At 42.4% G+C, this 22376-nt stretch overlaps 5 protein-coding genes across 6 annotated transcripts; 2 read left to right on the top strand and 3 right to left on the bottom strand.

The window, feature by feature from the left end:
- Window positions 1–655: 655 nt before the first annotated feature.
- On the bottom strand, window positions 656–9626 carry LOC127778570 (protein CLT1, chloroplastic-like). Of its 2 annotated transcripts, none has more exons than XR_008018529.1 (11): window positions 9003–9622; window positions 6663–6808; window positions 6338–6375; window positions 6137–6252; window positions 5390–5489; window positions 5264–5299; window positions 5051–5101; window positions 4848–4971; window positions 4437–4562; window positions 1207–1560; window positions 656–1114 (listed from the first exon to the last, which is right to left on the bottom strand). XR_008018529.1 is itself a non-coding variant. In XM_052305190.1 (11 exons), exons 1-11 carry the CDS (start codon window positions 9407–9409, stop codon window positions 1010–1012), a joined length of 1377 nt encoding a protein of 458 aa, XP_052161150.1. In that variant the 5' UTR covers window positions 9410–9626; the 3' UTR covers window positions 656–1009. The 2 variants fall into 2 exon arrangements, 1 of the variants encoding a protein (XP_052161150.1); XM_052305190.1 differs by having other exon boundaries at window positions 1433–1560; window positions 9003–9626.
- A 472-nt stretch (window positions 9627–10098) lies between these two features.
- LOC127757434 (uncharacterized) lies at window positions 10099–12956 on the bottom strand. Its single transcript, XM_052282937.1, has 4 exons — window positions 12886–12956; window positions 11659–11875; window positions 11484–11556; window positions 10099–11278 (listed from the first exon to the last, which is right to left on the bottom strand). Exons 1-4 carry the CDS (start codon window positions 12914–12916, stop codon window positions 11027–11029), a joined length of 573 nt encoding a protein of 190 aa, XP_052138897.1. The 5' UTR covers window positions 12917–12956; the 3' UTR covers window positions 10099–11026.
- Window positions 12957–14073: 1117 nt separating this feature from the next.
- On the top strand, window positions 14074–17530 carry LOC127759999 (putative calcium-binding protein CML23). Its single transcript, XM_052284206.1, has 2 exons — window positions 14074–14448; window positions 16928–17530. The coding sequence occupies exon 2, from the start codon at window positions 16945–16947 to the stop codon at window positions 17398–17400; it is 456 nt and encodes a 151-aa protein (XP_052140166.1). The 5' UTR covers window positions 14074–14448; window positions 16928–16944; the 3' UTR covers window positions 17401–17530.
- On the bottom strand, window positions 15366–16034 carry LOC127760000 (putative calcium-binding protein CML19). The gene has a single exon (XM_052284207.1). It carries the CDS (start codon window positions 15963–15965, stop codon window positions 15525–15527), a length of 441 nt encoding a protein of 146 aa, XP_052140167.1. The 5' UTR covers window positions 15966–16034; the 3' UTR covers window positions 15366–15524.
- Window positions 17531–21049: 3519 nt separating the features above from the next.
- Window positions 21050–21835, top strand: LOC127758406 (probable calcium-binding protein CML31). The gene has a single exon (XM_052283915.1). It carries the CDS (start codon window positions 21172–21174, stop codon window positions 21625–21627), a length of 456 nt encoding a protein of 151 aa, XP_052139875.1. The 5' UTR covers window positions 21050–21171; the 3' UTR covers window positions 21628–21835.
- Window positions 21836–22376: the final 541 nt, after the last annotated feature.

The following is a 22376-nucleotide window of genomic DNA, read 5'->3' as shown; positions in this document are numbered from 1 at the left end:
GTTTAAATCTCCTGACAAGTTTTTTCACCCTGTGACATCGAATGTTTGGACATATGCATGAAGTATTAAATATAGAAAAAACTAATTACACAGATCTTGTCTTGAAAAAGAAAGGGCCATAATTATTATTTTTTTAAAAAAAGATCTATGTATACGCATGAGACATGAACTAAAATTGATCGGATTCTTTCGAGTGTTAAGTGAGACACACGCATCATGCTAGTACACTTTTACGCCAATACAACACTCATGTATGTGCATCCTAGCACTTATCAAAACAAAGATTGAACAATTGTATTACACTGACACGCTTTGACAATTAAATATACCCACCTATGCATAAGCTATCTTCTAGAATTAAATTATAAAACACGAGTTTTTTTGCCAAGTCTAAAAACTCATACCCAAGTCGACCTTTCAATCAGATACTGAGTTGAGCCATACTGAAATCCAGCAACCGGATTACCGGTGTTTTCGCCAATTGCCAGGAGGCATTGCAATTTGCACTCTAGATCCCCATCACCCGATGCTTGTCGGGGTCATGGCCTCCCTGCCGCACCCCCGGGGACCACCTGAATCCTCGACCTCCCAGAGAAGGGACCCACAAGTCGACGGCTACAGGAAGTAAATGCCAGCGTTCTACTAAGATGTATCATATTTAATACGAGTATATACCGGTAACAGGTAGCAACAAAACAGACGGTCACACTTTTTCACACAGGTAACATACCATCTCGCTCTTGCCGCTAGATTCAAAGTGTACAGGCTGCTGGCCATATATATAGTAGCTTGGCCTGTGTTAACTTCTCACTGGAAACATCCATACAACACTTCCTCATCACAAAACACACATGAACACCGGAGAGTGGAGCAACCGGTGAGCCTCCGGCCGGAGGAGGCCGTCCAGTCAACAGCTGCAGGGGAGGCCAAGATGGACAAGAGCGTCCTGATGATGTTGATGGCGGCGGCGGCGGTGATCCTCCTGTGGCTCCCATTGGTGTTGCCGCCGCTACCGCCGCCGCCGCCATTCTTGCTCTTCATCCCCGTCGTGATGATGCTCCTTCTCTTCTCCCTGGTTCTTGTCCCGTCTAGAAACTGTACTGGCATCCCCCAACTGCAGTCAGTAACATCAGAATAAGAACGCCTGATGGTCGATCAGGTACCTTCTTTTGAGTCTTATTCCTTATCCGTGTGGCATTTCCTCACACTTATTGGGTAGGAGTATACTCGTGTGATATATGATACAGTATGCAACAGCAGGCAGATGGCCGGTTCCTCAGGAGAACTTCTGTTCTACCTCAAGCCTATATGAACCATGCCTCAAGCCTATATATATGAACCATGGTTGTGAAGACTGGGAAGAAAAAAAATGAACAAATGAATGTTAGCTAGGAATTCCTGCTGGTGAAGGATTTCCAGGATTTTTTTGTGCCTGTGGAAAGCTGTAGAGTAGTAGGCCGGCGGTCAGCACCACGGCGCCTGCAACAAAGCCAGGAGGGAGAGTAGACGCCACACCGATGTACGGCAACGGTAGGGTGAAGGCGTAGATGGACAGTGGAACTGCATGCACCAAGAAATTTAGGCATCAGAAATGATTATAGTTCTCTCTGCAGGTCTGCAGTTTACATTTATTAATATTTAGCATCTTCTTGTACGGAGTACTTTCTCCGTTTCACAATGTAAGTCATTCTAGCACTCCTCACATTCATATTGATGCTAATGAATCTAGATAGATATATGAATATAGAGAATACTAGAATGACTTACATTGTGAAACGGAGGGAGTACATGGCAACGACAAACAACGAGAAAAAGGAAAGCTAACTGTGCTCTTCCTCATCCTATAACTTGCCAAATTATGACTCAAATACGTCGAACTTTCAGCATTATATTGAACCTTAGGACTCAGTTGGCTACTAGTGACATGAACAGGAGACACCCAACAATATCAATAATGCTATGCATTATCTTCAACATCAGGATTCAGCTGTGCCAGTCTGCTATGGCTAGCTACTAGTGGCATGAACAGCAGACAGTAGTACCCAACAGTGATAACAATGCTACACTAAGATGGTGTTAATAATTGGCTGTAACTCTGTTGAGTCAAGGCTGGGATATAAATTCCACTATCTAAAAAAACACTAAGGTGGTGTTCGAATCTCCCGAAGATGAAGATAAAGATTAAGTGTTTCACGTAAAACGAGGTGGTAATAACATGTGATTAATTAAGATTTAATTATTACAAACTTGAAAAATGGATTAATATGATATTTTAGAACAACTTTCATATAGGAAGTTTTCGCATGAAACACACTGTTTAGCAGTTTGAAAAGCGTGCCACGAGTATCCAAAAGTTTATACAACTTTTGTTGGAGAAAAGAACCGGGCCTAATTGGCAACTGGTCCGGGGTAAACAGGCCCTCAAATACTACACTAATTCTTGAAAAAAAAATCCTAAATGATCCATTGAAACAAAGAAATGAGCCCTTTGGAGTCCCTATGGTATGACCTTATCCTGCTTTTTTTTTTTTTTGGGAAAATTTCCTTTGTGCTATTATCTCTTCAAAGTTCAAAGTCATATACTGTTTTCCCTTGAAGCATTCAAGCAACACGGTTGAGCAATTCCTGTCTTCTAGATTCCATAGGATTCAAGTTAATGTGCCACCCAATTCTTATATTTTTCCTATTCTACATTTTTCGATCCTTACGTTCTGAAGAAGCCCTAAGTGGCATCCTTGCTGATAAGGGAGCACACAGGTTGGAAAAACAGCCAGGATATGTGCAAATTTATGGAGCCTTCTTACAGTGTTACTTAACAAACGAAAACAGGAAGTTTAGCCATCAAGAAGAGTGCCAGTTCCAAAATGATATTGGAGGTTCATGTAGTCATTAAGTAAGAACCAGATTAAAAGCATGCAGATAATGGGACAATAATAGAAGAAAGTTATAGATCTAAGTTTTGTGTCAGTTTTCCCTTCTAACACACTTACTTGTAAACTTAGTTTTGAATTGACATGGTGCAACTCAGTTATGTGGGATCATGGTCACCCAACATAACCATCACTTTAATTTCTGCCAACCTTGTGCTGGACTAAAGGCGACCTACTTTATTGCTTTAACTTCCAAGCGTGCGTTTCTTTTCTCCCTTCATAGGCATAATTATATATGCTCTAAAAGGACTGTGAATATGATGGTTGAACATACATTGGCATGGGCCCGTGGTAGCCTGGTAGGAAAATACTACCTCTGTTTTTAAACAGATGCTGCCATTGACTTTTGAAATAATGTTTAACCATTCGTCTTATTCAAAAAATTAGTGTAAATATGCTAAAGTATAATTCATATTTAAAGTTTCTTTAATAGTAAAACATTTCATAACAAAATAAATAATAAATAATATATATATATATATATATTTTTTAAATAGGACGAATGGTCAAATATCATGTTAAAAGTCAACAGTGCCATCTATTTAAAAAACGGAGGGAGTATTCTTCAGTAACTTTAATAGGCATTACGGGCAGGCTAAATATTTTTACTGATAACATTTTGGCAAAGAATCTGCACATCCTCTTTGCGCATGTTCCAAAACCAACAATCCCTCGCCTCAAAAGCTTCGGAGTTAACAGAGCGACCATACGGAAAGAAGCAAGTGGTATATATGGAGTACTAACATCCTTATTTGCCCTGGTTCTAATTACTAGACTGGACTACAACCGAATCATCATCAGTCTGAAAAATCACTAAGCACAACCTCTTCGTCTCAGAAAAAAATCACCACAAATCCTCATTCCTGACAAACAATATGATTTATCGACCTGTAGCTATGTCTTTCTTTTTCAGATTCATTCTTTATATTAGGAGCAACAGAAAAGACACAAATTAATTGATTATTTTTCAGGTGATGGTTGATTCAGAAATGGAGATTTTCAGACCATTGGTTTTCATTTAAACATAAACACTTGCGTAAAAAAAAATTAAAACATAAACACATATCAAGGTGCATACTGAACGCAGCAACGCATGTAGCATGAAAGGTATCATTGGTAACTAACAAGTACTCATTTGCTCGACTACTAAACATATTACTTTAGAATCTGTGCGATCTAATTCTTGAAGAGCACAGAAGCACGGAATGCTGCATGTTACTGAAATTGGACAGTCGGTTCGGAATTGGTAACTGGCAACATGTAAATACATTATCCCACCTTATGTATGGTATGGCCACAATAAGGCTTTCCAGTTCAAAGCTTTGGATAACACTCTGTACTGTGTACAATAGTTTCTAATACTCCTTAAAACATACCAGATATGGTGAAATATGTATGTGAAAAACTAAAACCACCACATTTCTTCAAAACGTGCAGGACGAATTAAATTAAAAGTTTGCTTTATTGGTGGAGACAAGGTGGCGCACACAAAGAAAATATGCGAACCTGAAAATGTAGAGGCCAGAGAAGATACAACTGCTGAAGAAATCTTTAGTAAGTGTAGAAGTGATATATTGAAGCCCATATTAACCAACACAAATAGTAGTGGTAATAGTGGTGCCCCTTCACAGCCTGTACAATTTAAATGGTTTGACAAAAAGTAAGATGCTTGTGCAGTATGATTACATTTTTTTTATTTTATTAAAGAACAATTATAAAGCATAAGCATACTAATAAAAACAGGTCAAATGTTCATATGTTCTTAAACAAATTTGGTGAGGTTAATCATCATGATTTACTTCTTATTTAATAGCAGTGGTTTATCCAGATCTGTATTTAAGTCCCTAGGTCCTATCACATAAGGAACCAAGTAATTGGGGGATACAGTCATAAATTGTTGCAAACTTTAACGATTACCAGAAGATAGTGATCCCATGTTCAGAAAGCAGGCGGTGCCATCTCTGATGTATGTTGGTAGTTGATGGAATGGCACTCCCCATAACTTTGACAAGAATGGCAACAAGAGACACATGAAAAGAGCCTGAAATGGTACATTTACTCATTATAATTGATGGTGTTTATTTATAGTTCATGTAAATTAGTATGCAACAGGAACATACTTGATAAGCAGAGCCATATGAGTTGACGACAAAAAGATCAACCGAGCCACCCTAGAAACAAAACAAGAGCATTAAGATAAGAAGAGCATCTGACAAGAACTAATAAAGGAGTCGTGGCTTTCATTTATCACACTAGATAACTATAAATTGTCATGTACTCATGTTCAAAAAAAATATGGTGCAGAATGAGTAACCATGGGAAGAAACCAGTACCTTCAATTTCTTGGCAGCATTCAGAAATATTATCTCCTGAAACAATTAGGCTTTTATTGTATCAGGTTGAATTCATTGCTAAAGAACATAAAATGGTTGATTGCTTGATTAATGTAGATTCTCTACCTTCAATACTGTATCAGCGGCTTGGAGAAAGAACGATATTATCATGAGCAGTGGCCACAAAATTCCAGTACCTTTTAATGAAGCACCAGCACTAGATCCACTATATATGGCAAAGCAATATTTATGTTAATTTGTGATCATATCAACACAGTAAGTATGTCAATCAACAATTATCTAACAAATAAATCAATCAACAGAAGGTCATACAGCTTGACTAAGTTTCCTCATAAAAGAACACCTTAATTTCGTATGGCATCATCCGCCACCAGTTCATGGCAAAGAAAGTAAGGCTTTATAAAAAAATGATGCCATGCTTAAATATGTATCAATAATGCAAAACAGGAACTACTTCACTAGATTTCCATGCTTGGAATCCACACATGTATCATTTCAAACTGTCATGAGAGTTACTTTCCAATGCAGCAATTCCCACGCACACATGATAATACTTATTGAGGATTTCTGGAGCACACAACCACATTCCACATGCTCTGAAGTACAAACAAAATTTCCCTTTTTAGATGAAAAAAGATTACATTGTTGTTTATTTTGCATGTTAATATCCCAACACTCAAGCTTCTTGTCTTCTGGACTCAATCATAATAATAATCCGAGGATTAGTGCGAGAAAGACTTGTACAAAAACAGGAAAAGAGTCGCACTGTGGCATACGGCTGCAGATAAAATCTGGTACTTACTACTCAGAAACCAACATTGAGATTATCGCTTAATCAGGGAAGAGCTTTACCTTGCTACAGTTATTATTACACCAACCGTCACAAGAAAGCATCCAGTTATCTCATTTATTCTATAGCGCCTCTTCAAAAAAATAGCAGATAAAAGAAGCTGCCAAACAAGATACGTCTGCAGGAAAGTAGTAAACGAATTATAGAAATGTGCTTACATGTCATAAAATGAAGATAATGATATAACACAGATAGTTCTCAACCTGTGACAGTATTGGTATCGAAGCCCCAGAAAGAACAGCTACTCCAACAAAAAGCAAACAGTTAGCACATAGTGAAAGCTTCATGTATCACATAACAAGCACATTTTACTTCAATAATGAACTATGAACTAAAACCCATCAATGAACCAGAAACATGTTGTATAGTTATGAATCAAAAAGCAACTAACATGATTTTCCCAGGCATGGTATGAAAGATGGGCTTGAAGAGAAAATAATAGCAGAAAATAACTGTCATTGGCATATGGATGCTTGATTCAATGTTTAGCAAGTCAAAGGAAGTTGTATTTGGTAAAAAGGAAATTACCTCCAGCAGCCATCCCTGATGCTGCTGATAAAGCCTCCAAGAGGCCTACAGCCAGAAAAGGTTTTTGTGGTAGAGACAGCATCTCATCAGTGACAATGCCAGCTTGATGGCGAAGATACAGGATCGAGAAATAGACAACCACATAGCTGTCAAAATTGAAAGATCCACATCACATTATTGTTATGCCAAAAGAGTAAACCTCATGTTTTCAAGCTTCAATTAAGAAATAGCATTTCTATAATGTGGCTTTTCTCCCTTGCTAATAAAATCAGCCGGCATCCTTCCACTGGCCAGTGAAAAAAAAAAGAAATAGCATTTCGAAATATATCTGTGGATTATACGACTTTACCCATCAAACACATCATAAATTGGCTAAATATGATGGTTGCGCAAATCATTTAAATAAGGCATAAAGCAGCCCAACTTTATTTCTTTAAAAATCAAACTGGTTCGTTTGTTCTAGTGGGATCTAAGGGGAAAATGTTGAAACTAAGTACTTATTCACTCAACAGAGGTCGGAGATGAACCTAAGTACTTATTTATCCATGATACTGAATAAGATTGAGCATATTAAATATAAGAACTGATTAGTTTAGACATGAAAAAGAGTTTTGGCTTCATACAAAAATAACAGCCAATGTTTCTATAACTCCTGAATTACAGGCTTTCAGAACTGTTGAACTTAGTTATAAATAGAAATCCATCTGCTTTCAAGAAATATGGAAATTTTTTATGAATAATGATAAAGGAAAAACTGCAGCCATCCACTGTCTATGTCCGACATTTTTTCCCCCAATAAAAGATGTTGCAGAAAACAACAGTTGCAAGGTGTGCAAGTCGCCAAATGTTAGGACATCGTGCATGAACTCGATCAGAAATATAGTGAAACAACGACACATTAAGTCATAACAATTAAACTAGGTGGATCTGTTCTAAAAGAAAATTTATGATAAAAACATTTTTTTTGGTGTGCGTACGTGAGTAGGATAGCCTTTAGCTCCATATGGTTTATTATCACACTCGTGTCATACCACAATTTCTAGCTCGTCTTAGTCATAAACTCTCGCCAAAACTTGCCATACTAAGGTCAACAAATTTGTGGCATCAAACAAAAAAAATTGACAAAGTGCCGTATCCAACCAAACGAGGCATATATCCATCACAACCTGTGGTAACAGAAACCAACAAGTTGACATGACACTGCAGCAGCACACCGACAGGCGGCGGCGGGTGTAACCCAGCACAAAAATTTAGGGCCCCTTTGAATCTAAGGATTTATGTAGGAATTTCATAGGATTTAAATCCTATAGGAAATTTTCCTATTTGGCCCTTTGATTCAAAGGATTGAAGCTTTCCAAATCCTATGAAATTCCTATGGAATGGCACATTGCATGTGGATTTTAGAGGAAATTTAGCAAGAGCTCCAACCTCTTGGAAAATTTCCTTTGAGTCTATCTCTCTCATCCGATTCCTGTGTTTTTCCTGCGCTCCAATCAAACGATCATTCCTGTGTTTTTCCTGTGTTTTGCAATCCTCTATTTTACACTTCATTTCCTGTCAGAATCATGTGTTTTTCCTATTCCTCCGTTTTTTCTACCCTACGATTCAAAGGGGCCCTTAGTAACAAAAAGTAAAATAAACAGTAAGCAAGTGCCCCGGACACATGTACTCCCTCCGCCCCAAAAAATGATCCAATACTGGGGACGTATCTAGACATACGCATTGTCTAGATACATCCCAGGATTGGGATTTTTTGGGGGGACATACACGTACTACTACAATTTCAAGTTCTTCTGCATTGTCACAAAGGCACGTGCTATCTGCGACCGATTAATGTTGTTGCTTAGTGCTTAGTACTACTAGTTTATATTATAGTTTAGGAGTATGACAACAACAATTGTAATTGTAATGGGTTGGCAACAACAATTCACATGCTCAACTTGTTTAAAAAACCAGTTGACGTGATCAAGCAGCGAATAGGAATCCTGAAATCGGGTGGATTTTCAAGTACCTGGAAGGCCAGCTCACGAGCTCGACCACCCACCAGAAAAAAAGCGCATAGCCGTACAGGAATTGAGATATTAACAAGCAAAAAATCTCGTCCAGTTATTCTCCCAGACACGTGGACCCCCAACACCAGGCACCCATCGCAAAGGCTGTAGAGTGAAATGATTCACGCAGAATGAATCCCGACTGTTCGAAGTTGAAATGCACTTTGGACTTTGCTCGATTCGATCAGACACCGCGACAGCAACGCACAAAGCGAAAGCATCTCGGATCAATCAATGGCCGGGGGCGGCGCGAAGGGAGGAGAAGAGGAGGATGGGCACACGTACGTACCCGAACGTGGCGAGCTGGGCGAGGAAGAAGGGGTAGTCGCGGAGCGGCACGAGGGCGAGCTTGTAGAGGACGCGGTTCCCCGTACCCATGGCCACGACCGCCGCGGTGGCGATTGCCACCTCCATCCCGGCGCTCCTCCCGACCCCAGCGGCGCTCCCCACCACCTCCCCGGCCGCCGCGCACCTCGCCGCCGCATCCTCCCTCCGGGTCGCCCTCCTCGCCCCCAACCACGCCGCCGCCTCGATCCGCCGCACGTGCGCCGCCCGCACCGCCTCCCTCCGCCTCACGGTAGGGAGGAGCTCCATCGCCGCCGCCGGCCCGTTCGCTGGGAGGAGGCGGAGCAGCCGCCCCCGCGCCGTGGAGGGGCGGCACGAGACGGGGGGCGCCGTCGTCGTCGACGACGCCATGGATGGACCGAAATCGATTCTGCGCTGGATTGGAGCGTGGCGGCGGCCGAATTGCTGCTGCTTGTTTATAGTAGTAGGAGAGAAGTCGGAGCAATGCGCTGCGTGCCCGCGTTGGCGGTGGAGTGGAGGGAGGAAGATTCGTGGACTCGTGGTTGTGTTGTTTTGCTTTGCTTTTTGTTGCTCGCTCTGCTCGGGTCGGGTGGCTGCGCCGCGCGGATGCAGGGGCGGGGCCACCATGGCGAGCTAGCTATGAATTAATTAAACCAGCGTAGGTAGGAGTCGTGCCATCAAAGATCATTGTGATGTTAACACTTGCTCACTTAGCAGTGACAGGTAGTATTTCTACTCCGTACTTCTCTCGGCTCCTAAATCTTGTTTAGGATATTAAAAGGTTAGGAAAAATGCATTTTCATTGTGCAAAATGTTTTTGCGTGTGTTGAAAAAACGAATATTATGAACGACGGAGCGAAGAAGTACTCCCTTCGTCTCATTATACAAGAGATTTTGAGTTTTTACTTGTACTGTTTAATCACTCGTCTTGTTAAAAAAAATTCTAATATAAAAAACGAAAATTATGCTTAAAGTACTTTGGATAATAAAGTAAGTCACAAATAAAATAAATAATAATTTCAAAAAAAATTGAATAAGACGAATGGTCAAACAGTGCAAATAAAAAGTTAAAATCCCTTATATTATGGGACAGAGGGAGTAGTTGATTGAGGCCTTGTTTAGTTCTAAACTTTTTCTTCAAACTTCTAACTTTTCCATCACATCAAAACTTTCCTACACACATAAACTTCTAACTTTTCCATCACATCGTTACAATTTCAACCAAACTTCCAATTCTGGTGTGAAAAACACAACCTGAATCCGTCCCTCGGGGATGGTGAGGCGACAAGTTGTGTTTTGCTCGTACCGTATTCAGTGGCGTTTTCGGTTGTGTCAATGGTGATTGTGATGCGGCCACAGGTGCATGAAAAAAAAAGGCTCCCATCGGCACGCCTTCATGATTGAGCCGGGGTCTACGGTACGATTCCGGTACCAACTCATGATCGACGACGGCGAGAAGATCAACTCCAGAGTGGTCCAAAAGGAGCAGAGCATCTTTCGATCGAAAAGGGGCACACTACACGACACCGGCGAGCCCTACTGTGGGCTCTACCCCACCACCACCACCACCACCTGTGTGGGTCCCTTGTTTCACCGCTTACGCCACGTGCGCCGCTCAGCTGTATGACATGTGGGCCCGATGATCTACAGGGCAGCAGCCGCGGCCGTTCATCATCGTGTTGACCTCGGCCATTACTGAGGAGTGAGGTCATCGGTGAGGGCAGCAGCGGAAGACGCCAAATCGGACGGACGGCGGCAGGCCGCCGCCCCAACCTCGTCGCGACCCGCGAGCCTCGGCTTATCGAGAGGCGTGCCTCTTCCTCTCTCGCTACACCACACGCCACGCCTCTCTCTCCCCTAGCTCGATGGCGACTTTGGATTCTCCAGCCTCTTGTGTTTGCCTTTATCTATCTTGTTTTTATTTACTCCTAAAATACGATTCTCTTTTCAACACTTGGGGGGATGTGACTCTGAGCTGCATGATTTACACGCACACGCGGAGGCTGATCAGAGTTGCTTGGTCCTGATGAGGTAGGCGACGGAGGCGGAGGTGGCGAGAGGGATGGCGACGTCGTCGGAGATCCAGCGGAGGCCGGGGAGGATCCTCTTGGCGGCGAGCGCGCACAGCGGGGCGCCGAACAGGTACATGATGAAGTCCATGGTCGCCTTGCCCAGGGTGAAGCTGTCCCGCCTGATCACCTCCTTGCCGATCTTGATGAACTCCTCCCTCTTCAACTGTCCCTGCTCCGTGTGATGCTTCTGCACGCACAACAACCACCCACCTCAGCTAGACTCACTCCACCCACTACTTCCTCGGTCTTATAAAAAACTAATTTATTATTGGATGTAAACGAATCTGAATATACACTTGTCTAGATTTATAATACTATAATGTGTACTTAGATTCGTTTTTATTAGGACGGATGGAGTAATTGTGTGATGATGCTCTAGCAATATTGCTCACCTCATACGCTTCCTTCAGGGCTTTTTTCGACGGTATCTTGTACTGCACCTGGCCGCGCTCCTCGCAAAACTTTCTGAAGATGACAAAATTTGTTAACAATGTGAGTGCAGCTGAACTGAATGTACACGTATTTTTCTTTTCTTTTTCTGAGACTGCAGGTGGTCACCGAACTTACTCGATAAGCTCAACGATGGCATGGTAGAAATCTTCGAAGGAATCTACATTAGCAACATACTTCTCATAATTTGCTTCCATGAACTGAATGAGTTTCTCCGTATCAGCCTTCTCACTCTTCATAGCAGCCTGGCTCTGATCCTTCTCGCTCTTCACGACAGCCTGATGAGGACTCTGATCCTTCTCGCTCTCCAGGGCAGTCTGAATCCGGTCTTCATCTTTTAGATTGAAAATCTCGTTACTTCAATTTTAAAAGTTAGAGTAAAGTACATCACCGGTCCCTAAACTTGTACCGTTGTGTTATCCCGGTCCCTAAACTCGCAAATCAACCATTCAGATCCTCAAACTTGTTCGACTGTGTTATTCCGGTCCCTAAACTTACAAATCACTCGTTTAGATCCTCCAACTTGTTCAGTTATGTCACCCGTTCCCTAAACAGGACGGTCTAAAAACTTTATATCAAAAAATAATTCATAACTTTTTCATATGAACTCTAATGTAGACAAATATTATATTAAAATTGTAGCCCTCGACGCGGCCTACAACTTTGTAGTTGAAAAGTTTTTGAATTAAAACTGTTTAGGGTCCCAAAATATTGTTGCATTTTTATAGATTTTGAAATGTTAATTTTAAAATTACATTTTGGGAAAAAAAATGACTTAAAATAAAAAAAATTAACTACAAAGTTGTAGATCGCATCGAGGGCTACAAGTTTGATATAAATTTTGTCTTTATTAGAGTTCACATGAAAAAGTTATGAATTATTTTTAAATATAAAGTCTTTAAACCATCCTATTTGACCCAGATGATATTCAAATCCAAGTTTAGGGACCGGGGTGACACAACTGAATAATTTGGAGGACCTAAACGAGTGATCTGCAAGTTTAGGGACCGGGATAACACAGTCGAAGAGGACCTGAGCGGTCAATTTGTGAGTTTAGAGACCGGGATGATACAGCGGTACAAGTTTAGCGACCGGTGATGGACTTTACTCTAAAAGTTATATATCTCATAAAACTCGAAATGCAGCTGTCAGCAGCAATGGATGACCTCCTTCGGTCATCCCGACAAAAAAAAACTCGAAATGCAATGGCAACCGAAAAGCTGCAAGTCTCTTCAGTTAGCATAGTTCCACAGGAGACATGATTACGTGATCGACAGTGAAAACGATTTGACAAAGAAAACAAGCCACCCATCATCACCCAAAAATAGCTCATCATATTCATACCTTTCCTCGCCTCAGGATTATCTCCTTCCATTCTCGTGGTTGTGGACAAAATGCACAGATGGTGATGGGGCCTTCTGTCCTGACACTAGGAGAGAGCTGGAGAGACTGTACATTTATATGTGGCGCATAGCCATGTTCCTTGTGTAGGACAATGACAATGGCATTGCCTCTACTGGGAGTAAGGTCAGAAGGCAAGCAAAAAGCAACATAAGGACAGGAATCCGGCCGGTAACCTTGTTTAGCTTACACGATATTCTCTTACATGGAAATCAAAGACATTTCCTAACAAAAGGAACTAAAATTTGTATGCACAAACTTTGGACACAAGCAACATAGTGGACTAATATTATGCCTGTTGATTCCATACGCTCATTGGATAGTTGTAAACATTACAGTTCATTTGGGTTGTCTGGTTTTATTTAATGTATGTTTTCCTCTGTTTTTTGTTAGGACATGGCTACCGACTTAAATACAATATGTATTTTCAAAAGCGATTGAACTTAAAAACCAACTCATACACGGATGACTTACCAAAGTACCGGCAAAAACATCTTTAATTTTTATAATAGTAGAGATTAGATTACGTTTAATACTTCAAATATGTGTCCGTATATCTGATGTGATAACCAAACCCAAAAAATTTTCCCAACTAAACAAGGCATAAGATAAAAAGGTCAGGACAAACCTGGCCAGTTTGGAAAACCAGTGCTTTTGTTTGAGTGGGGGACACTCTTCTTACCGGACTGAATTTTCATAGTTGAGCCTTGATTCATCTTCATGCACGTCTTGCTGCAACAATTTTTCCTACAGCAGCAATCAAGGAATCAAATGAAGTAAGGGAACATGTTTAAAATAATTGGAAAGCACGGATGAAGTCTAACCTGAATAAATTGAGGTTACAACATTGAACATTCATTGTGTGAAAAAGATTGAGCATTAGGCAGCAGAGTCTTGCTGGCGCATATGAGCATTAAGTGTTCTAATTTGACACTCGATCTGTCACTTCTGAATGCAACCGTAATCTGATAGATCAAAACAATCCTTCAGTGATAAAGACCATAACAGTATAAATGCTAAAAGCATACATGAGTACATGACTCGTACCAAAATGGCATCAAGGATCAGTAATATCTTCAAGTGGAAGCATATGGAAGCACCCAAATTAACAGTGTGTAGCATTCTCTTTTTTTTTTTTTTACTTCTACGGAATAAAAGTTGGATATATCATACATCATATACAGTACTAGTGTTTTGAACAAGTTTGCTAATGCAGTTATTATTGAGTTAAGCTAGCTGCTGCAGTGCTGCTTCGTCTTGAAGACATGAAGTAGTGAGAAGCGACGGAGGCGGAGGTGGCAGCGGCCATCACGGCATCGTCGGAAAGGCAGCCGAGGCCGGGCAAGATCACCCTCTTCGCGGCGAGCGCGCAGAACGGAGAACCCACGACCAACCCCATGGCCGCCGCCATGTCGTCCGAGGTGATCTCGCCCCTGAACACGATCTCCCACCCCTTCACCTTCACCTGCCCCTGCACTGAAGCAGGCCCTTCTCTTCTTCGCCTTGGTACTACTCTCTCCATTTCTAAATGTTTAACGCCGTTGACTTTTTTAAACATGTTTGATCATTCGTTTTATTAAAAAATTTAAGTAATTATTAGTTTGTTTATATCATTTGATTCATGGTTAAATATACTTTTGTGTATACATATAGTTTTACATATTTCACAAATTTTTTTGAATAAGACGAATAGTCAAACATGTTTAAAAAAGTCAATGGCGTCAAACATTTAGGGAAGGAAGGAGTGCTATCTTGTACCGCAACTGTCCCCGTTCCTCCCTAAGCATTCTGCAGAAAAACAGCATGCATTTTGTAGCATCATGAATTCATATATGTCGAATGAATGTACCACCAAATAAGGACCCTGAAGCTCAGAAATTAACCAGAGTTTTAGTTGAGATCGATCGACCGTATGCATGCAGTTCGATCACCAAACTTACTCGTTAAGCTTCTTGGCATCACAACCATGTTTTGGTCCGGCCATGATCTCTTTGATCTTCTGGCCTGTCTGGCTTATATATGTGGCGGATAGCCATGTTCTATTGTTCCTTGTGTTGGAGGACAATGACAATGGCATGGCCTCTACATGGAGCAAGGTCACAACTCACAAGGGAAGCAAAAACACAGCCCAAAGGACAGACATGGAATCCGGCTGGTAACCTTGTTTATCTTACACGATATTCTGCGGAACCTGGAAATGAAAGCCATTTCATAACAGAATTTTTTTTAAAAAAAAACTGTATGTGTGCACAACATTTTGTTTATACGGTTTTTTTTCATGTTTTCCTTTCTTTTTGTTAGGACATTTTTTATTCGTGTTCAATTACTCACTCCCTCTCAAAATATAAGCATTTTTAGCTATGAATATGGATAACTATGTATCCAGATACATAGCCAAAAATTGTTAGATTTTAGAAGCGGAGGTAATATTACTCAATAATAGTACTAGTGACTGTAAAAACATGTTACTAGTGAGAAGCTAGGGATACTAAATTCATGAACGAATGAACAGATGGAAATATAATCATACAATGATCATACATTGAACTAATTAACTAGCGGTACATCATATCATCGATCTGCTATGCATCCATCATGATCTTGAACTCCTCAAAGCTGATGACTCCATCTCCATCGAGGTCAAACCTGCAGATCATTGTTTGGCACTCCTCGATGCCCTGATGCGATCCGAGCTTGCTCAGCATCCGTTTCAAGCTCGCCGGAGTGATGCGCCCCTCCCCTTCCATCTCGTACATCCGGAACGCCTCCATTAGTCCCCTGCACCTCTCCTCCTCGTCTCCCATCTCAAGCTGCACCGCCAGCTTCGTGAACTCCTCCTCGTCGAGCAGCCCGTCGCCGTCGGTGTCCGCCGACGAGACGAGCGCCTCGGCCTCCTCGGCGGACATGTCCTCGCCGAGCGCGGCCTTCATGCAGAGCCGCAGCTCCGCCGCCGAGATCTTGCCGTCGGCGTCGCGGTCGAACGCGGAGAACACTCGCCTGAACTCGGCTGTCGCGGCCACCATCTTCTCCAGTTGCAACCTAAAATGTTCAGAACTGCAATGTACTCGACACACGTAGCCTCTGAATATTGGAAGGAGATGCTGCAATGCAATACCTCTCGTGCTTAACTAGTTGTGTTTATATATACAAGATTTCAGCATGATTTGTTGATCAGTTCAAGCTAGGCATGGTTGGTTACTGAAGACTGACGGAATTAGTCAATCGATAGTGTCAATTAATAGGAGGCTTCCTTGAACGATTAGTAGCAATAGTTTATACGAGCAACGCCAGCCAATTCCAAGACAAAGGGAAAAGGACCTCGTCGCGTGTGATCAGTTTCTGGCTTGCTGTTGATACTAAATTATTACTTGTATATTGTAATGTCCCAAGAGTTTGACGTGTGGTGAGTAATAGCATCAGCCGGCCGCATTGACGAGGTCATTTTCGTTAGTTTGTTCCATTATGCTTGGTCTTATCGATCATGTGTGGAATCCAACTTTTATGGAAGTAGGTAGAGAATGTTCGAATCCACGGTATGTACATGTGTCGCTATGTATGGAAGTTCTTGCAGTGGATCATTTCGTTGGAAAGCCTACTGGAAGGGATATTATATGACTGCATGCTGTTTTGTTTTATTTTTTTTGACAAAGATAGGACAGAACTCTGTTCAACATTCATCTGCATTTTTTTTTGTTTTGGGTAAATCATGTACAATTATTTAAAAGTGCTGTCATCTCTCCAAGTCAAAGAAAGCTTACTCTTTTTTTTTGACGCAAAAGGGTTTACTTGCTATTGTAATTCCCATTGTTTAATCTGATTGCTGAACTTGACCTGATAGCATTCCTAATGTGCTCATTCCTCATTGCCTAGATGTTCAACAATAAATACCAGAGCTTAAGATGAACTCTCAAACACCAACCTTCCTAGCTAACAAACCCAAGTGTCAAGTCTCAATAATCAATCCTAATTTGATAATTTGATCTAGTTAAGTGAAAGGCGAACATGGTTGCCTCCGACGAGTTCAGGCGCGTCTTTGGATCGTTCGACCAGGACGGCGACGGCAAGATCTCCGCCACCGAGCTGCGGCTCTGCGTGAAGGCGTCCCTCGGCGAGGACATGCCGGACGAGGAGGTGCAGGCGCTCATGGCGTTGGCGGACACCGACGGCGACGGGTTGCTGGACGAAGAGGAGTTCGTGAGGCTGGTGACAGAAATGGAGGCGGATGGTGATGAGGAAGAAGACGACGACGACGAGACGTGCAGGTGCCTAAGGGAGGCGTTTGCGATGTACGAGATGGAAGGGAGAGGATGCATCACGCCGCTGAGCCTGAAGCTGATGCTGAGCAAGCTGGGCACGCACCTGGACGTTGCAGAGTGCCAGGCCATGATCTGCAGGTTCGACATGAACGGAGACGGGGTGCTCACCTTCGACGAGTTCAAGACTATGATGATGGCCTGATGGAATGAGATGGTGCCGGCCGGCCATCATCGTTGTTGCTAATCTTATTGTATACTCCTATGTAATATGAGGAATTTTACAGTTACCTTCAGGTAGACAGGGAATTTGTACACTCAGGTTAGGTGCTATGGTATCCGTCATTCTCATGTGAATTAAATAGTTATAAAAAATTTAATAACATCAATTGGTTGGGATGATATAAATCTATAGATATCATCCAAGACTATATTTTATCTACAACGATGTAGACTTTATTGTCCACTAAAAAATAATAAAATCAGGTAGTGAATAATACATGTATAATGTTTTTTTTTGTTATTTTAGTTTTCATGTGGCATCGAATTTAGACTTGTATGTTCTTATAGGGTATTATATTATCATAATATATTTTATCAAATTTTATTTTTTTTATATAATTGTTTAAACAACATGCATGCATCTAGCTAGGTGATCAAGATGCCATAGCACTTATGTGTAAATACCTAAATTTTACGCTAATATTTTTAGTATCAATATTTTTATTATAAAATTTAATACCTCTAAATATCTTCTTAAAAATGATAAAATTACTCGATATGTTAACGTTCGTTCATTCCCACTATCTATCGTTCCTTTTGCAGAATATATAGATTGAACAGATATGCGTTCATTCCCTAAAAAAACATATATCTGTTCATTACGATCGTGTGAACAGCTGTAAATTCAAACTTGAACACAGATAGTTGTAAATTTCAAACATCTTAAACAATTTGCAAAGGTTTCGAAATTTCTTGGGTAGAGACGATACCATATCCTAGCCGTCGTTACAGTAATCTAACAGTTAGGATGCCTCATTACTGACTTTTGACGGTAGAAGGGTAGAATTGTAATTTCGGATGCATAGAGTGCGATGGATGCGGATGGCCATCTGGACGGCACGGCCCAGACACGGCCGTGCTCAGGCCAGCACGGCCCGACCAACACACCGGGCCGTGCCGTACCGGCCCATGTGCTGAAGCATCGGCCCAATACAACTCGGGCCGTGCTAGGCTGGCCCGAAGGCACGACAGCCCATCGTGCTTCTTTATAAAAAGGTCTAATTTTCATCCCTCATTTCTTTGGGCCATGTCTGAATGATTGTAATAAGTCTAGTTTGCATCCCTTCTCTCTTGGGCCGTGAATTATATGACTGCATTAAGTCTAATTTTAGATCCTAAACTTTTTTCCTTCCCTCCTCATTGGATCGGGCCGGCCCACCGTGCCAAGGCACGGCCCAGCTATCAGGTCGGACCGGCCCGGGCACGGTCCCAATCGGATCATGCCGTGCCGTGTTTGGGCTGGGCCAAATGGTCGGGCCATTGGGCCTCGGGCCTTATGGCCTTATAGGATGCGGTGGTCTGGGCCCGGACGGCCGCGAGCACGAGACATTGAGGGCGCCTGACGCGGTGGCGTTGAACAGGAGCTCCGTCGCCTGTTGCGCCCCGCGACCATGCAGCTGCCTCGATTGGGTTTGCTTGGGTCGGAGAGCGAGATCGCCAACAAATTGATCGTATGATGAGTTGAGGAGAGGTATGAAAAACGGAAGCCCTGCTTTTCTTAGCGGCGGCGACGGCGGGTCGGCGGCCACTCGGAGCCTTTGGAGGGTTGATCGCGTGCCCATAGGCACGCGCACGCGGCCGAGACGCCTTCGTCATGCTCGCGTCTCTCTCACCGGCACTAGTTCTCTTCTTCTTCTACGACGTTTTTGTACAATGGTGAAGTTTTTGTACTCTGTTTCGGAAAGGGACACAGACCTGACCAGGCACAACGCCCAGCAGCGCCACGCGTCATCGCCGCCGCCTCTTCCTCTTCCCTCACGCTTCCCCCACCTCTCATATACGCGTGCTGACGTCTACACTGTTTACCTCGCCGGCCCAGTCGCCGCGTAAACCATCACCGGCCGCGTAATATGCGTATGCGGCTGTGAAAACTCTGATCCAGTTTATGTTGGATGCTGCAGAGTTGCGACTAGTCCTTTTCAGGTTCGGATAGGGATACTCGAATTGTTGTAAGCATGAATGATGTCTCTATCCGTTGCTCTGAAATAAAAGGGTAGCCTAGCAAGGGACAACACCGGTTATAAGGGCCTGTAAACTTTATTGTCAATTTCAATACTATCAAATTTTGGTAGAATAACATAGTACTAAACATGACCTTATCTTTGTATTGCGTAGATTGTAGATTTTTCTCATAAAAATACTACCAAAATTTAGAAAGCTCCAAACTAAATACATCTAACATTATCAAAATAATTTGATAATGTCAAAACGTGCTAAAAATGATATTGGCAATTTTTACTAAGACTAATTTCGGGAACAAATTGAACAAGCCCAACATGGTCCCATGCAAATTTCCTTCATGAAGCTACAATATTTTATTTTCTTCTCTTTTGACGGAAACTCAGTAACCAGCATAAAAAATACCCCTCGTGACTAATTCAGAATGTCCAGTTTTGCAAGAAAATACAATCGCCAAAGGCTAGATAAAATATCGCTAGTGCCTTTTTCCCCCCTTCAGAATCGCATGCGTCAACTAAAACCTTTTAAAGCAAGTTTATTTGATATAATCAACTACTGGCTCAAAAAATTAAAATATCATTTATAGGCAAACCTAAAAACTCACTCATACAATAGTTAATTGTAGATATACATTCCATTATTAATTAATACATAATTTACTCATCGTTCTCATATAGTTTATGGGAGCTTGTGCTGCAGCTGGTTATAAATCTGTAGTCCGTTTTTCTTTTCTTTACATAAGTACAAAAAAAAATGTGACAACTTATACAGTCCGCTAATATCGTCTTATTGTACTCACTCAAATAAAACTACTGCGGAAGAGTACTAAGTACTACCTCCGTCCCAGAATATTTGTCACTTTAAGTTTTTGTTTGTCAATTTTGATCTTTCGTCTTATTCAAAAAATTATGAAATTATTATTTTTTTAGATTTGCTTTATTATCAAAAGTACTTTAAGTATGACTTCTCTGTTTTTATATTTGCACTAATTTTTCAAATAAGACGAATGATCAACACTACAATTAAAGCGTCTACTAATTTAAAACAGAGGTAGTACTACACTATTCAGCTACAGCGACCCAAATGACGTCCACGTGTAAATATCTTCGCTCCGCGCGGCAGAAGCTTGTCAGCCAATCGGACGAGCGAGCACCTTAGACAGTGACCCATCAACACTTGGCCAACGCCAAGTCGGACCCAACACGCCAACAAAAACGAATTTCTCCCTTGCCACACGACAATTTCCCCGTCTCTTCCTGCCTCTAGCTAGTTTTTAGCCTCCACGGAAGCACCAACGTCGCCCACTGACCGCGCCGTCATCCCGGACGTACGCGCGCACACGCCACGTAAATCGTACTGCCTAAACCAGGCCTAATTACCATGCCTCCAAACTACTCCTGTTCACAATTCAAGTCGTCGCGACTCGCGACCCTCCTTTTTTTTTTTTCTAGATCTGGGGCACCGGTGTGGACTAAAAAACGCGGCATATGCGCGCGCGCGGCTATGGCGACGACGACGACGACGACCGCATCTCTCTCGCCTTGCCGTGAAGCTTCGAAATTTAACTCTTTCCCGCGTGGATGGCCGCATATATATGCACGCAATGGCTCGTTCACCACAATTCGCAAGCAACGTCCGTGCAAGTAGTGCTCCATTATTCTAGCAAAGAAGGCAAGCAGAATTCATTCGCTTAAGGATCAGAACCAGATCGATCAGTTCGATATATCGATCGACAATGGTTGTTGCATCAGCAGCATCGCCGTGCGAGTCCAGTGCGTTGTTCGCGGCGTTCGACCACGACGGCGACGGCAGGATCTCCGCGGCGGAGCTGCGGCTGTGCATGAAGGCGACGCTCGGGGAGGAGGTGTCGGACGAGGAGGCGGGGCAGCTGGTGGCGTCGGTGGACGCGGACGGCGACGGGCTGCTGTGCGAGGCGGAGTTCGTGCGGCTGGTGCAGGCGGCGGAGGTGGAGGAGGAAGACGAGCGGCGGGGCACCGGCCTCCGGGAGGCGTTCGGCATGTACGAGATGGAAGGGGAAGGGTGCATCACGCCGACGAGCCTCAGGCGGATGCTGCGCCGGCTGGGCTCCGACCAGGACATCGACGACTGCCGCGCCATGATCTGCAGGTTCGATCTCAACGGCGACGGCGTCCTCAGCTTCGACGAGTTCAAGATCATGATGAACGCCTAAACCAGCTGCTACCTGCCGATCCCTCCGCTAGCTCCATCAGAGCGCGCGCATCCATCGATCTGCAGTACAAGTAGTGTTCTTGCAGCGTGTCGTGTATATACACATAGGTGCTGTAAATCATGCTCAGTTCACTTGATTGGTTTAGGTGTTTATACATCATTCATTTCATTTGTTAATAATGGGATTTATACATAGTAAATTCATTTCATTTGTTGATGGATCTGTAAATGCTTCATGGATTTGTTAAGGAAGATGATTTGTAAATTTGAATAAATAAATAAATAAATAAATAAATTTGAATATATATATATATATATATATATATATATATATATATATATATATATATATATATATATAGCAAGTTATTGCCAAATTCGAAAACTACCGAGTCTTTCCCATAAAGGACGGTCCGACTGCCATTGTGTGGCCACCAGACAATGACATGTGGTCAAACCGCAGGTGCTCGGGCGGTCAGACTTTAAGCATAGAGTTCGAGTCCATTTAGTTATTTATCGTGTTTTCTTGTTTGATATTAAGATTTCTCGAGTTCTAGTTGATTTTTAAGTCTAATTGAACATGGCAAGAGCTATAAAGAAGTAAGACCACCCCTCCTATATAAATATAAGGCTCCGGCTTCTCCCACGTTGGGCCGACGGACTATAGGGCCGCCAAATGGGCCGCACGTATCTATCATAGAAGAAGACCCCGAGTTTGGGCTAGATTAAAATCAGTATTTCCAAGCATCT

Source organism: Oryza glaberrima, chromosome 1 (assembly GCF_000147395.1).
Source record: "Oryza glaberrima chromosome 1, OglaRS2, whole genome shotgun sequence".
Lineage (NCBI taxonomy): Eukaryota > Viridiplantae > Streptophyta > Magnoliopsida > Poales > Poaceae > Oryza > Oryza glaberrima.
Note: the sequence above shows the minus strand (reverse complement) of the source record. Positions and strands in the feature narration are given on the sequence as shown.

Excerpts from the sequence above, each read along its gene's own strand:
- LOC127758406 (XM_052283915.1), top strand. The coding sequence starts at position 21,172 with ATGGTTGTTGCATCAGCAGCATCGCCGTGCGAGTCCAGTGCGTTGTTC.
- LOC127778570 (XM_052305190.1), bottom strand. The coding sequence starts at position 9,409 with ATGGCGTCGTCGACGACGACGGCGCCCCCCGTCTCGTGCCGCCCCTCC. Across the intron at positions 6,253-6,337 it reads CGATACCAATACTGTCACAG|ACGTATCTTGTTTGGCAGCT; the intron begins GTTGAGAACTAT and ends ACTTTCCTGCAG. Across the intron at positions 5,490-6,136 it reads GTAATAATAACTGTAGCAAG|TGGATCTAGTGCTGGTGCTT; the intron begins GTAAAGCTCTTC and ends TGCCATATATAG.
- LOC127760000 (XM_052284207.1), bottom strand. The coding sequence starts at position 15,965 with ATGGTGGCCGCGACAGCCGAGTTCAGGCGAGTGTTCTCCGCGTTCGAC.
- LOC127759999 (XM_052284206.1), top strand. The coding sequence starts at position 16,945 with ATGGTTGCCTCCGACGAGTTCAGGCGCGTCTTTGGATCGTTCGACCAG.
- LOC127757434 (XM_052282937.1), bottom strand. The coding sequence starts at position 12,916 with ATGGAAGGAGATAATCCTGAGGCGAGGAAAG. Across the intron at positions 11,876-12,885 it reads TAATCCTGAGGCGAGGAAAG|ATGAAGACCGGATTCAGACT; the intron begins GTATGAATATGA and ends TCAATCTAAAAG. Across the intron at positions 11,557-11,658 it reads GCCATCGTTGAGCTTATCGA|AAAGTTTTGCGAGGAGCGCG; the intron begins GTAAGTTCGGTG and ends TGTCATCTTCAG.